At 40.0% G+C, this 15,273-nt stretch overlaps 2 protein-coding genes and 2 pseudogenes across 3 annotated transcripts; all 4 read left to right on the top strand.

The window, feature by feature from the left end:
• The first annotated feature begins 618 nt into the window (after positions 1 to 618).
• Positions 619 to 1,249, top strand: LOC109200743 (sacsin-like; annotated as a pseudogene).
• Positions 1,250 to 4,199: 2,950 nt separating this feature from the next.
• On the top strand, positions 4,200 to 9,899 carry LOC109200742 (sacsin-like; annotated as a pseudogene).
• Positions 6,019 to 9,899, top strand: LOC109200744 (sacsin-like). The gene has a single exon (XM_019356346.2). The coding sequence runs from the start codon at positions 6,043 to 6,045 to the stop codon at positions 7,843 to 7,845; it is 1,803 nt and encodes a 600-aa protein (XP_019211891.1). The 5' UTR covers positions 6,019 to 6,042; the 3' UTR covers positions 7,846 to 9,899.
• On the top strand, positions 6,039 to 14,427 carry LOC106098386 (sacsin). Of its 2 annotated transcripts, XM_013272627.3 has the most exons (2): positions 6,039 to 12,673; positions 12,725 to 14,427. In XM_013272627.3, exons 1-2 carry the CDS (start codon positions 8,179 to 8,181, stop codon positions 13,561 to 13,563), a joined length of 5,334 nt encoding a protein of 1,777 aa, XP_013128081.2. In that variant the 5' UTR covers positions 6,039 to 8,178; the 3' UTR covers positions 13,564 to 14,427. The 2 variants fall into 2 exon arrangements, with proteins under 2 accessions (XP_013128081.2, XP_019211889.1); XM_019356344.2 differs by having other exon boundaries at positions 6,039 to 14,427.
• Positions 14,428 to 15,273: the final 846 nt, after the last annotated feature.

Genomic DNA, 15,273 nt, shown 5'->3' with positions numbered 1-15,273 from the left:
TTCAGAGACCAACGTTATCACTGTCAATGTGCTTCACTTAAAGGCATTGGTCATATAAGAAAACATGAATAACCAATGTGCATTTACAGCATCATTAAATAATATAGCTCTTGCTTCCTACAAATTCCCACACTCACTTAATTCCATGTTGTCTGAAAGGCAGAGCCTTGCAAAGTAAAACTACTTGTTAACAGCTACTGGCACTGTAATTCCTATGATATGAATGTTGACTAGTGAAAACCAATGTACTCACTTAATTAAACAGCCAATAGTTTTATATGTATGTTCATGCAGCCCTCACCTTACACAGTTAATTGCACAAGTTGTTGAGCATTTTGCTTTTGGAGCAAACCTCAACTGTTCATTCACAGCACTGCAGTTTTAAAACTGGCTTCATTTTTCGACAATGGAGCTTTCAGCTTAATTATAATATGCAGATCAAGCGTGAAGATTAGGATAGTCACTGTTAATATTGTCTCTAGTTACAGTTACATCAAGTGTTCTACTGAAAAGTGTCTCTGTCTTCTGATTTCCTTTCTGGAAAAATCTCATTCAGTGCACGTTGGTATAGAGGTTCCAGAGAATGTGTCACTAACACATAGATACCTAAAGCATAAGCCTTGAGTTTGTTATGTTTTTACGAAGGTCCTGCTCTCTATGCCTACAACAATGCCGCATTCACTGATGAGACTGGAAAGGAATTCAGATGGCTGGAAGGAGTGTCAAGCGTGATGACCCAAACAGAGTGGAAGGTTTGGAATCGGCTTCAACTCTGTTTACCACATAACAGGTGAAACTATGTGTAGTTAGATCACAGCTATGAGTAGTATTTTGAAAGATAAACGTTAGCAGTACATATTTTTACTTTGTCCACAGATGTGCCAAGTATATTCAGTTCAGGCATCTTGGCATGATGGATCCCAAGAAAAAGTATTGGGAGAGAAATGGAGGTTTCGGTGGTCTTGGATGATGCTGAACACCAAGAGTTCTGTTGAATATGAGTGATCAGTTTCAACCATTTAGAGATATAGTCTCACTTGTATGTGAACATGGATGGTCAAAAGTTGTCATGGAGGATCAGCACTTCAGTGGGACAATTTTTAGATTTCTCTAGCAATGAAGCATCAGAGATTTCTGATAATCTGTATGACTCAGATAAAGTGGTTGAGCTTTTGATAGCTTCATTGCAGATGCAGATTTGAGCCTCCTCTTCTTGAAAATGTCACCTCCGTGTCCTTGTACATATTAGTGAAGATGGAGCTGTTACACCAGACTTGAAGTTCAATCTTCAGTCCCCACAGATGTGTTTTGGAGCCAGAAGAGGAGTCAGTCATGAGGGTCTACAAGGTTCAAAGTTATAACTGTGAGTTCAGAAGACCAAAAAGAGACAAAGTGGCTTCTGACAACATGTACCATGAAAGAGGGCGTTGCAGAAGATCTCGATTTGCTTACAAGAAGTTGAGCTTTTACCTCAAGTTGACCTGGCATCCCCTGTGTGAGAAGAGAGACTGTAGCCAGAGCAGACTGAGCTGCTTTCTCCCCCTTCCAAACAATGAATCCAATAAGACAGGACTCCCAGTTTATGTCAATGCATGCTTTGGCCTCACAGACAATAGAGACACATCAAATGGCAAGAGGAAGACCAGAGACATATGAACATGCATTGTGGAATGAATGCTGATGAAGAAGGGTTTCCACAAGCATACATCAAGATCATTCAAGATGCCATTAAACTTGCCCAAAATCTATCCTCCTGTTTCCTTGTGTACAATCTGTGGCCAGATCTCACTCAGATACAACACAAAGACAAATGGCATGCTCTCACTCTGGATGTTTTCATCACTTATTCAGACAGAACGTGGCCATCCTCTCTCTTGCTAAAGATGAAAGACAGTTTATCTCTCCATCAGAAGCTGTTTCCCTGCAATGGCCAACAAGCACCAACATATTGTCTGCCATTAAAAGGGCTTAGTGTCATGTGGAGAAAATCTTGTCACTTTACCAGCTAGTGTTGCGAATGCTATAATGAGGCTACCCAAACCCTACTACCCTAAAACATGTGACTCCAGCATTCCTCAGGGACATTCTCACAGGACCGGTGTGGATAACATCACCAAAGATGACAAACTCAGTCTTTTGGAGTACATTTGGGTGATAAACAATACAAAGAACTGAGGGTCTTCACCTCCTTCCACTCAGTGATGGCTCTTTCAGATCTTTCACATACAGAGAGGAGACACTGCTTTGATTGACAGCCATGAATTTCCAAGGTAGGGTTTCCATACATCTATCAATATTTAAAATAAATGTTATATTCATTATGACTAAAGTTGCCATTTTTATGTGTTATTCACATAATGATTGTAACTGAATATTGGAAGGTTCAGGAATATTTCTATACTGAATGAACTCTTAACAGTTTGATCGACAGAATCCATTACACTTTTTTATAGAGTCTTGCTGCCATTCTGTAAACCTTCTCATCCACATGATCTGACTCCAGCCTGCGGTGCCCATCTGAAAGAACTGGCCAAAGAAGTAAGTCAAAGTAATTTTAAAGAATGCAGAGTCATTTGTACACAGCTACACATTTTAGCACACACATTTATTCTTATCTTTTAAAAAAAATCTTTTTGATCTGCTCTTCAGATTTCTTCAAGGTCACCAACATTGATGCATCCCATGTGCTGAATATGCAAGACGATATTTGCCACCAGACTGGAAGCAGACAGGGAAGAACCTTGTTACATGGGACAACAACAACAGTCAGCATCCACCTTAGACTGGTTCCAAGAATTCTGGAGGTTTCTCAACAGTCATTTTAACGAGTTAAGTCCTTTCACTGACATACCTCTAATACCAGTTAGTCCTCTGTCTGGCAGTCAGACTGTATCAGTAGCAAAACTACAGCAGAGCACAACCCTGACTTTCAGAAAAGTAAACAGCTGAATTTGCCAGACGGAATAGCTCATCTGGTGAACAAGTTGTGGCACAGTGGTGAGAGGAATGAGTGGCTCAAGCATGAAGACCTTGACTGTACGTGCTGTGCCATCTCCAAGGAGTGTTTTGAAGGTCTTGATGAATTTAGATTTCCAGTATCTTGTCACAGAACTCACATCTGCCTCTCACACAGCACGCAATGACTAAAAGATATCTTTCTTATCTGGATTCTCTCTCAAAAACAGAGAAAGATTTTCTGTTGAAGTTGCCTTTGTTTCAAACCATGAAAGGATTCAGTGTTGCAGCTCAATCAAAACAAGCTGTGCTTCTGATCTCAGGCCTAACAGTACCAACAGAGCTCCCTATGCCTGATTCCATAATCCAGTGTTCTACTGAGACTGACCGCAGACTGTTACAGCTGCTCAAAGTTCATCTCTTGGACACCGCTGAAGCAGCCAATGTTCTTGTTGACAGCATAAGGAAAGGCGCTTGTAGCAGTGACGACACTAACAAAACAATGACTTGGGTTTTACAGCATGGTAAGGTGCTTTTCTCACAAAACGAATCCCTGAAATGTAGCTGTAAGGACTTGAGCTTCATTGAAATGAATGGACAGCTGAAAAAGGCATCTGACTTTTTGATCCAAGAATTCAGACTTTTAAAGTCATCTTTGAGTCAGACTTCTTTCCACCGCCTTCATACACTCATTCACTGCAGATGCTGGAAAGCTTAACAGAATCGGATTACTGAATAAAGAGATGGATTTCTCACCTGAACATTTGCTACATGCTGCCACCCTGACTGACAAACTGTGTGTGAACTCACAAACTGAGGCTCTAAGAAGAGCTCAGGTTCTGTTGGAAATGTTGGAAAGTAATGATCTACTGTCAAAGTTTTCTCACAAACAAATTCATTGCCTCAAAATGCTTAAATGGATCCCATGTGAACAACCTGGAAGTGAGAAACAATTCAGTGATAAATCTCAGAAGTATTGTTTGTTTTGCCCAAATGAAATAAGACATTCTGTGTATAAGGACATTGTTGGACATGTATGCCACTAACAGGAAGCTCAGTGACAGAGTTAGCAACAGCTTGGTCTCAAAGACCTACCACCACCTGAAAAAGTGATTGAGAATCTGTCAGTCTTGAAATCAAAAGCACTGGAAATGGCTAATCCTGACACAGATGTAGACTTCAAAAGACAGCTGCACAGCATTTACAAACACATGCAAGACAATGTCTCTGTATTTGTTACAATGATGAGCAAGGAGACATGCTGGCTATGGACTCACAACCAGTTTGTTGCACCCCAGGATCTGGTTCTTGAATACCCAAATAATCTAGATCTGAGTTCTTACATTGGGAAGGTGCCAAGTGAATTTTTGCCATACAGAACATTGTTCCAGAGGTTTGGCCTGAGAAAAGTACTTTCCAGTGAAGACATTTTGGGCATTCTGTACTCCATCCAGCAAACTGTTGAAGCAAGACAAGTGCCATTTGCAAGTTCCTCAGAGGTCAAAGTGTCAATAGAAATTCTCAACTGGCTCTGGAAAGAGAAGAAGACAGTTCAGGATGACATCCCAGTGCCAGTTATTGCTGAGGGAGGAAAATTTACCCTTAAACCACGATCAACAGCTCTTTCTGTGATGTAAGCAAAATGGACTAAAGAACTAAACTGCAGAGAAGAGGAAATTTATGTCATACATGAGGAAATTCCAAAAGCAGCGGCTGAATGGCTGGAAATTCGTTTTCTCAGTACCCACATCCTTGATCCAGAGGAGATAGGAATAGAGCAGTGTGGACAATCTGAACCAATAACAATGAGGATAAAAACATTCTTAAGAGTCGATGAAGACAGTGACATCTTCAAAGAGCTCATCCAGAATGCAGAGGATGCTGGGGCAGATGTTTGCAAGTTCTTGGTGGATTTCAGAGTACACGAGATGCCCCTGAAAGCCTGATTGACCTGACATGGCTCTTTGTCAGGGACCTTGTCTTTGGGCTTTCAATAATGAGCAGTTTACAGCAGAGGATTGGAAAAATATTGTCAGAGTTGGCTCAGCCTCAAAGGAAAACAAAGCAGAAAAAATTGGAAAGTTTGGACTTGGATTCAACACTGTGTATCATGTGACAGATGTCCCCTCCATCCTTAGTGGCAACACTCTTCTCATACTTGATCCAAATGTTACTCATCTCACAAAACATATCAAACATAAATCAAATCCCGGAATCAAGCTGGATCTCTCTCAACAGCATCTCTTTCATTGTTTTCCTGGTCAGTTTGGATCATATGAAAACATTTTTGACTGTAATTTTACCAGAAAAAGTCCTCCTGAACCCTATCCAGGCACTCTGATCAAACTACCTTTCCGAAGTGAAGAAGAGGCTGCCAAATCAGAAATAAACCCAAAAGTGTATCAAAAACACAATATCCTTGATTTTCAACATCTCTTTTCTAAGAATTCACAAACCCATCTGCTTTTTTTAAAGAACATCATTACATTATCCCTCCAAAATATCCCACACAATGGATCAACTCCACCAAGAGATAATGAAATAGAGACCATCTTCTCTGTGTCCAAAACCACTGTGAGTGCAATGGAGATTCCTGATGACACCGGTGTGTCCAAGCAACGTCATGCTGAGAAATCACTAATGAAACTTGATGGTAAATGCAAAGGACTAATTGAATCTTGCACAGTCAGAATTATCCAAATATCCAGTCAGCAGTCTAATGAAACTAAACTTCAGTTCTGGCTCCTGTACAACTGCTTTGGGACAGATGAGTCCTTTAAAATGGCCCTTCACAAAAACAAGCAAGCCAGTTTCTCTTTGCCCATTGGAGGGATTGCTGTGCCTTTGCAAAATGATCCAGAAACTGGAAAATTCACCACATTACAAACAGATCTTGTTTGACAGGCCTTTTGCTTCCTTCCTCTTCCCATTCACACAGGTCTTCCTGTCAATGTAAATGGCACATTTGCGGTGACAAGCAACCGAAAAGCTCTGTGGGAAACTGGAGTGAAAAATGACTGGAACAAAGCTCTCCTTCAGGATCCAGTAGTGACAGCATATGTTACTGTACTCAAGGCACTAAAGAAAATGTCAGAAGATAAGCAGCTGGTGAGTTACTGTTATCACAGTTTTTGGCCTGATAGAGAGAAAGTGACTGAAACTTTCAAGCCTTTAGTGGATGCACTTTACTCAACCATTGTTGATGACTCTGTTGGTCCAGAGCTCTTTAGTGATGGAGAACAATGGTTCTCAATGAACAATGCCATATTTCTACATGAGAGCATTGAAAATGATGAAAAGATTGGTGACCTTGCAGTTCAAGTTTGCAAGAAATATGCAAAAGGACCCAACCATGTTGTTCCTCTTCCACTGTGGCTGAGAAATAGCTTCAAACAGGCTGGCCTAGAAAAGGTTTTACAAAACAGGACATGGAACTGGGAGAAGTTCTACAGAGAAGCAGTGTTCAGTAACCTAACTACAATGGACTCGAAGAGTAGAGATACCCTTGTGCTGCATGCTATTGACCTTCATATCAAAGAAATTGACAGTCTGCTGCTCTGCCATCCATGCATACCCACAAAGGGTGGACAGCTCCAACATGTCAGGAATCTTGTGAATCCTACAGGGAAAGTGGCCTGTCTGTTTGAACCAAAAGAGGGACGCTTGCTGGATGGATCCGAAAATGACTTCAGATCTCCAAAAAGGATTCAGCGTTTGTTGGAACTCGGTATGGCAAATGATCATCTCCCATTGGAAGACATCACAGAGAAAGCAGGCACAATTAATAAAACCTGGAGCACTGACAAAAATAAAGCATTTGTCCACTTGAAGTGCCTTTTTGAACTGATGAAGAATCACACTGATGATAAAGACTCTCACCACTGGAAAACACTCAGGACAACTGCATTTCTTCCAGCATATTCACCTGGTGATGCAAAAATGGAAGGAAATGTAACACTTAAAAAGCCCACAGATGTTTTTAGTGACAAATGCTCCCTTCTCGTTAACATGACACAACCAGTGCTGGATAATAGTAATTTGAAAATACACCACAGTGATCCAGTCCTACAGATCTTGGGCGTGAACAGCACTCCGAAGCCAGAGGTGGTGCTCCAGCAGCTGCATGAAGGAAGCAAACAAGCACACTCCATTGACAGATCCATGCTTTACAAAATAGCATTTGAGTGCTATAAGTGTCTGGATCAGTGGATCTGGGACTCTGGAAATACCTCTTACATTTCACAACAAGTAAATTCATTTCCATTCATCCTCATTGGCGATACATTTGTGAATGTTGATCGTGTAGCTGAGAACGGGCAATTTGAAGCAAAGCCCTATCTCCACGTACTTCCAGCTGCCTTCACAAGCTTCAGGAACCTCTGGACATGTATAGGTGTTGAAAAACAATTCACAGCCACTCAGTTTCTAACTGTGTTGCAGGAATTAAAAGCTCAACATGGAAACCAGCCCCTACCAGAGAGTGATCTCTCAGTTGTCCTCACAATTTTAAACAAAGGGATTTTTGAGGCCAAAGTCAAAATCATGCATGACTGTCTGATACCCAATGAGCATGGAGTTTTGCAGTTTGCTAGTGAGCTGTTTTACAATGACAGCCCGTGGATGCCACTCACTTCAGGTGTCACATTGTGTCACGAGAATATCCCACGAGCTATGGCTCGCCACATTGGAATCAAAACAACAAGGCATCATTCTCTGGAAACCCACATAGTTGATGACATGTCACCATTTGCTTTTGAGTTTGAACAGCAGGAACAGCTGACTGTTCGTATTAAAAACATAATTTCAGCCTATCCATCAAAGAAGGATATCCTTAAAGAGCTCATCCAAAATGCTGATGATGCAGAAGCAACAGAAATTCACTTCATCTGAGACAAAAGACAACATGGAAAAGAAAAAACATTTGGGAAGAAATGGAACCAACTTCAGGGTCCAGCACTTTGTGTGTTCAACAACAAAGTGTTTTCTGATGCTGACATTAAGGGAATTCAACAGCTGGGAGAGGGAGGAAAGCACAACACCCCAGGGAAGATAGGGAAGTACGGAGTTGGATTCAACTCTGTTTACCATCTGACTGACTGTCCTTCGATCCTTACAGGAGATGAAGTACTTTGCATTTCTGACCCCAATCAAAAATACATTGAAAATCACTCAAATAAACCACGATATGGCATTGGCTATAAACTAGCTGACACTTTCAAAGAAATGTACGTAGATGTCTACAAATCATTTCTTCCAGACAAATTTTCTCTTAAAGAGGGCACCATGTTCAGATTACCTCTGAGAATGGGTACAAATGCAAATACCTCCAAAATATCACAGCAAGGACTCACTGACCACGACATGAAAGAACTGTGCTCTGCCCTGTCTGAAGATCCTGAAGGACTAATTCTCTTTCTGAAAAACATCTGCAAAATCACAGTCCATGAAATCAGTGAAGATTCAAGAGGACTTAAAACCATCTTTGAGGTTGAAAAAAATCTGCCACAGAAAAGTCGGGAAGAAAAAGATGCTTTTGTAAAACATCTACAAAATGCACTGAAATCAGAGAAATTAGCAACACAAAAGACTTTCTATGAAACCACAATTTCCACCTCAGATAAAAGACAAAGTAAGTGGATTGTTGCAGAACAGTTTGGCTCCTTCAAAGACAGCTTTGAATTAAAACTATCAGACAAACTTCCCCAAGCATCATTAGCTGCACGTGTGAACACAAAAGGATCCAGCGTCATGGATTTTAAAGGAGAAGCCTTTTGTTCACTTCCTTTGCCAGGGAAAACTGGACTGCCAGTACATGTCAATGGAAACTTTGAGGTTGATTCTGCCAGGAGAAGCCTTTGGAAAGAAGATGGGAAGAGTAAGAAATCCAACTGGAATGAGATTTTGAAACAGAACGTCATTGCACCACTGTATGCAGATCTCCTGCATTATATTAGGTGCAGCATTGCAGCTAAGAAAGTTTCAGTTGCAAGTACTGACTCATGTTTCAGAACAGAATACTTGTGTTTTTGGCCAACTGTGTCCAAGGATGTTTGCCCAGACTGGCATGAAATGATACATGAAGTATACAGATCACTGAAAGGAAAAGGCCTTGATGTAATCCCTGTGATGAAGAGCTCAACACGGAAAATTGCAGATAGAAAAATTGAAGAATACTCATTTGACTGGTGTAATGTCAGTGAAACAGACTCACTTGAGGCCCCTTACCTTGCAAACTTTACAAACTACAAGTTGATGCCCATCTTGGAAGATCTTGGAATGAAGCTGGTTCCTTATTCCACAAACATGCAGAAGATTTGGAAAAGTTTCACAGATGCTGGGGTTGAAGTGAAAGAGGTCAGTCCCTCCACTGTGCGGACTTTTCTACGAGCAAAACCTCTCAATGATCCAACCCAAACAGATGAGGATTTGCCTTTACCCATAAGTGCCACTTTGATCAAAGATGAGAAAAGATGTTCAGAGCTCTTAAGTTTTTGTTTAAAAGATTTCTCCTCACAAAAGGTCACCCAGGACAATTCAAATTTACTCAATGGACTTCCACTTCTTCTCACAAAAGGGAAAATATTGACAGTTTTCAACTCCCAGTCACCCAAGTGGATATCAGTATATGAAAATCTCTTCTTTCACTACGAGGACAAATTTGCAGACTATCAGACAAACAAAGACCACATTGAACTTCTTCAAAGTTCAAGAATCATCCAAAAAATGACATTGCCCTGCTCGGAAAAATATCTGAAACCATTAATTCAGCTTCTTCTTGAGAACTGCTATGTTGATCCACACAGTGGTCTTCATGTCCCAAATGAGAAAATGTTGAAGTGGCTGAAATCACTTTGGAGGTTCATAATGAGTGAAATTAAAGCACCAACATCTAGAGATGACGAGTCAAATCTGATACTCAGTGAAGTGAGGAAACTCTTCAGTGACTGCTACATTTTACCTGTTGTGTGTCCAAGGTTGAAGAACAAGCACTTGCTGCAAACAATGAAACACATTTCAAGTGTTGTGTTTGCCTCACATAAAGACATATCAGGCATCCTCTTTAAACTTGGTTTTATGACGTCTGATCATGTTTTCTTCTCTGAGATGGGCCAACAGGTATATTCATGTCTACATCATGAACTTCTTAATGTAGATGATCAAAGCTCAGTGTTGGATCAAGTGTACAACATTAATCACCCAGAGTTTTCCCACCTTTCAAATGATGATATGAAGGAGTTTCAGATGTTCCTGCAATCGGGATTATCCAAGTCCAAAGACAATCAAGAGTATGTGAGGAAACTCAAATCCTTACCAATATTTGAAACAACACATGGTGAACGAGTGAGGATTGATGGACCTAAAAAGGTTTATGTTCTCAACAACTCTTATTCAGTGAGATTTCCAGATTTGTTCAACCTGCCCAACAGCAACAGCATTTTTCTCAAGTACAACCCCGAGAACTACAAGCTGTCAGAAACACTCAACATTCAGATCCTGGATGATTTGCAGTATTTCATGAAGTTCATTCTGCCTGCTGTACACCAACTCACAGAGACACAGATTCTTCACAGCCTCAAACTGTTGCTGTCACTACATTACTCTTCAGAGGACAAGAAAACTATAATCTCCTCACTGAAGACGGTGAAACTGATTCGTAGTTCTCAAGGTAGACTGGAGCCTGCATCATATTACTTTGATGAGAGTGTGGAGCTGTACAAAACAATGCTGCCTCAAGATAAATTTGTTCCTGAGATATTTTGGACTGAGCTGTGTGAAGGAGATCTTTTAGTAGAACAAGAAGCAAAAGAGCTGGTCAGAGAATTTGGAATGAAGCATGTTGTGTCAAACGATGAGATAATAAATTTTGCGTACCAGCTGGAATCAGAAGCAAAAGGAAAAGGAAGAATTGAAGACCTGAAACTGAAATCATCATTACTTTTCAGTGAAGCCTTGAATAAAGCATGTGATGCCAAAGACAACAAGGAAAGGTTGCTGGAAAGCATTGCTGACATCAAATTCATTTTTCCAGTATTGATTCGAAAAGAACTGTCCAACTACCACCAACCATTTGCTGCTGAAGGAACTACTGTTAAAATTAGAGGCTCGTTGATTGACAAAAAACCTGAGCATCAAGATTTGATTTGGACCTCCATGCCAATTATAGACCTACCAGTTTATACAACACAGAAACTTATGCAGATGATAAAAAACGCAGGAGCTCATGAGGAACCACCTCCAAACTGTGTAACCAGTAACATAAGAAACATCTGTCAGTCATCATGTGAAACTGACCAGCTGATCAAAACACGAGCTGAAGTGTTCAGAAGTTCGTACGCTTACCTGCAAGCAAAAAGATTTGAAGGAAACCAGCTGGCTGGTCTTCCTGTTGTGCTGGTTGAAAAAGACACAAAACTTATGAGGCCTGATGACGTGTGTCTGTCGCTCTCCTATGATCTGGACTTCAGACCATATCTGTACAAGATTACTCCAGAAGATGCAATGTATGCACCGTTCTTTCAGAAAATTGGTGTGAAGAACAAAGCTACTGCAGAGCAGTATTGTAATGTTTTGGCAGCAGTTTACACTGATTCCTGTGATAAACAAAAACTACATTCGAACCAGCTGAGAACTGTGAAACAAGCTGTTGAGCAGTTGTTTAAGTCAATCAGTGCTCAGGGAAATGAGACACTTCTTGAAAATGTGGAGACTCTGTATCTTCCTGCAGTAGATGGTAAATTATACCCATCATCCACACTCTACTACAACGACACAGTGTTTGAGACCAAAAGGTTGGAAGAAGCACTGGAGAACAAGTTCCTGCTGCTTGAGAAACTCAGTGAATGTCATTTGGGCAACGACAAATACAAGCATCATCAGCTGTTGCAACTGCTGCCTCAGAAATTTCAGCCAAAGATGCTGTCTGAGTTCACAGAGGAAAGAGTTGTGAAATCAAAGATGCAGCTTTGTGAACTTGGGACTGGCTGTGAATTTAGTGGATGGTTTGATAAACATCTCTCCTCAGGAGCCTTTAAATATGGATTAATTTGTCTTATTAGAGAGAATTCTCAAGGCAAAATAACACAAGAAGATGCTTCTAACAAATGTGAGCAGATTTTTGGCAGTATACAGATTATCTGCTGCAAAACTTTGGAAACAGCTCTCTGGCTTGATAAACAGCCACTTCCCAAAACTGATGAAGAAACAGATGTTTTTGTGGAACGAGGACAACAAGGGTGCACCTTTTACTTAAAGCACAATGATGGCATGGCTCTCAAGGTAATAAATGAAGTCATCATGACACTGACAAAGGAGATTAATGCTCTTTTAGGAAACAGAATTGCATTGGTTCATCTTCCAGTGCTGGGACAACTCCTCATGTGTGACGATCTGCAAGATGTTCGGAAAACTCTGGCTAAAAATCAGATCCGTGACAGTGCTGAAACTGAAAGTTCCTCTTTTAGTCCAGCAGCCCCTGGGACAGAAGTTCCAGGAGAATGGCATGATTGTTTGGACATGAATGTCCTCAACAACTTTGAAGAGGGGGAATATGTTGGCTACAGCATTGATGACAAGTACATTTATGCAGTTATTGTTGAAGAACTGCCTGGTCACAATGGACGATATTCATGGAGATACAAAATAGAAGTAGGAGAAGATGAGCCCATTGAAGTCAGCTGTGTTGATCTGTTTCAGTTTAAACGAGAAAAGAAGGTAAAAACAGAAAGGAGGAAATGCATGGAGTCAGAACCACAGAAGAAGATGCTAAAACCAGAAGAAAACACTTGCATGGAGCTGGAACCACTGACAGGAGCTGGGCCACATTCTTCTAAACCATCAACAAATTCCTTACCAGCCTCTGTTGAGGAAGCTAAAAGGGAAATTGATAAATGTCTGGCAGAGATCTGGAGGCTTCCTGAGGAGGAGAGGCACAAAGCCATCAAGAGACTGTACCTCAGGTGGCACCCTGACAAAAATTGCCAGTCTCTCGCCAATGAGGCATTCAAATATTTACAGAATCAAATTGATGAGCTCAGCAAACCCAAAGCTGGAGACTCGACCTTTTCAAGCAGAAATACAAATTTCTATCAACAGTGGAATCAGGAGGCCAGGTATCACAGAAATAGTCGAGAGAGGTTCTCTAGAGGTTATAGAGGTTTCCATTCCTACAACTTCTGGACCCACAATGAAAATGTCCCAAGGCCAGACAGAGAAGAGGCCAGGCGCTGGTGTAGACAGGCTCGCTGCGATCTCAATGCAGCTCACAAAGACACTGGTGGAGGGAGCACAGAGTGGTGTCTGTTTAAGGTCCATCAAGCAGTGGAAAAGTCTCTCATAGCAGCATGCTATAAAAGAAATGGACAACACCCCAACAGCAGCTCAATTTCAGCCACTGCTGCACAAGTTTCCTGCTACAGCCCCCAACTGAGAGATCTGCCTGAGATTGTGAAAAACCTGCAGACACTCGGGGTGGATCCCAAAAGGACTCAATATCCCAACTGCCATCCATATCCCCACATACCGAACGGACAATTCAGATCAGAGAATGAAATGCTGGCACTGAACAAGGCATCTGAGCTCCTTAATAAAATAGAAGCATATGTGAATTAAGGATTCAAGACAGATGGACTATCAATTAGTGTGACTGTGTTTTGACATGTTAAAAGGATGATATCTACAATCTAAAGGTCAAATATTATTTAGCATCACAATCAAAATTAAATGATTTTTTTTTTAAAATTGTCTCAGTACTAAAGACTAACCAACTTTTAACGAAGACTGAAATATCAGTGTTTTGTTTATTATTACATACATTTCCAAATACTTACTGAAGACTTACTGAAGAAATATTCTGTGTACCGTTTTGTTATGAAAATGTAAAGATCAAATATTCTTTTATTTCCTCAAGTATTCTTGTTTTATTTTTTATTACTACATGGCTCACCTGCTTGAGATCCACATACTTATTGTAATGAAATGCAAATGTTCAGATTTTGATGTTTTAAACAGTTGTGACTTGCCAAAGCAAAATTTAACTAATGTATGTTTAGATATTTTCCTATGTTTTAAACAAGTTCTACTACTGAGACCCAAGTATATATTTTTACATTTTAATCATTTATCAGACATAGGAACCAAAACAATACTATATGAATTTGTTATAAAAGGGGTTTTTTTGTTTTGCAAAAAGTTTTTAGCTTTGATATAAAAATATATTTAATGTAAAGTTTTGTTATAAAATACAAATGCTAAATAATTTGGTTGAGCTTTCTCACACCTAAGTAATGGTTAAGATTTTATTGAATTTTTATTTGCTTAAGTGATAAATGAAATGGTAAAATAGCAATCTGTGTCATATTTTTAAACACTTTTATGAAATGATTTCCAGCTTTTTTATAGTTATTTTTGAAATCTCCTTTGTATCAATTATGAAGCAAGACTTTTTCAAAATAAATCATTCCTACGTAATACTGAGAGTGTCTCTGTGTGTGATGTTATTTCACTTCATTTTACACCAAAGACTTGTTTATTTTATCTTTTTAACTTGTCACTGTGTGTGAGGTGATGGATGACCTCCGGTTGGTAGCATTTCCCACCACACAAAAGATTTTAGGCATTTGAATCATTACTATTTTTATTTTTATGTTATTTTTAGAAAAATAACTGAAAAGGGGGCACTGTCAATTGTGGCCCAGAGGTCAAAGTATATGAGTGAGAGGGCATTTTCTTTTGAAGCAGCCACAAAAGCAGGAATCTGAGTCGAGACTAGCACAGGTAGGTCTAAAAGTAAACACAAAAAACATATGAGGAATAATTTTTACAAAGTCAGTGTACCACGAAGTGGGGTCACCCAAGTTAGATATTTTCCTTCATGACACATGTAACCCAAAGTTTTTCAACTGTCATTCAAACTCACTGTATTTAAAATGAGTCTGTGATATTGTATAACAACATACCTGTTTCTTCCCGTCTTTTGCAATAAAACATGCATTAAACACAGCTGACAATAGTGACAGACATCAAAATATTTATGGAATAAGTGAATATGTGTGTTACGTCCCCACGTGAAAGCTAGGCGAAGAGGGTGGGGGACAGTAAGAGTTGGATCCGGGTTGAAATGAAAAGGACACCAGGCAGAGGTGTTTAACACAAAATAAGTCTGTATTATAACCAATGAACCAATAACCATACAAACAGTATCAACACAAAGAGGCAGCAACGCTGCTCCGACAATAAATCAAAGGCCAACCCAAAGAAATGGTGGCCGCTTCAACTCTGAAAACAATTATAAGGATTCAATAAAAAAAAGACAGCAACGCT

The sequence above is a fragment of the Oreochromis niloticus genome, unplaced genomic scaffold, assembly GCF_001858045.2.
Source record: "Oreochromis niloticus isolate F11D_XX unplaced genomic scaffold, O_niloticus_UMD_NMBU tig00000790_pilon, whole genome shotgun sequence".
Taxonomy (NCBI): Eukaryota; Metazoa; Chordata; class Actinopteri; order Cichliformes; family Cichlidae; genus Oreochromis; species Oreochromis niloticus.
The sequence above is the reverse complement of the archived record's forward strand: the minus strand, read 5'-3'. Positions and strand labels throughout refer to the sequence as shown.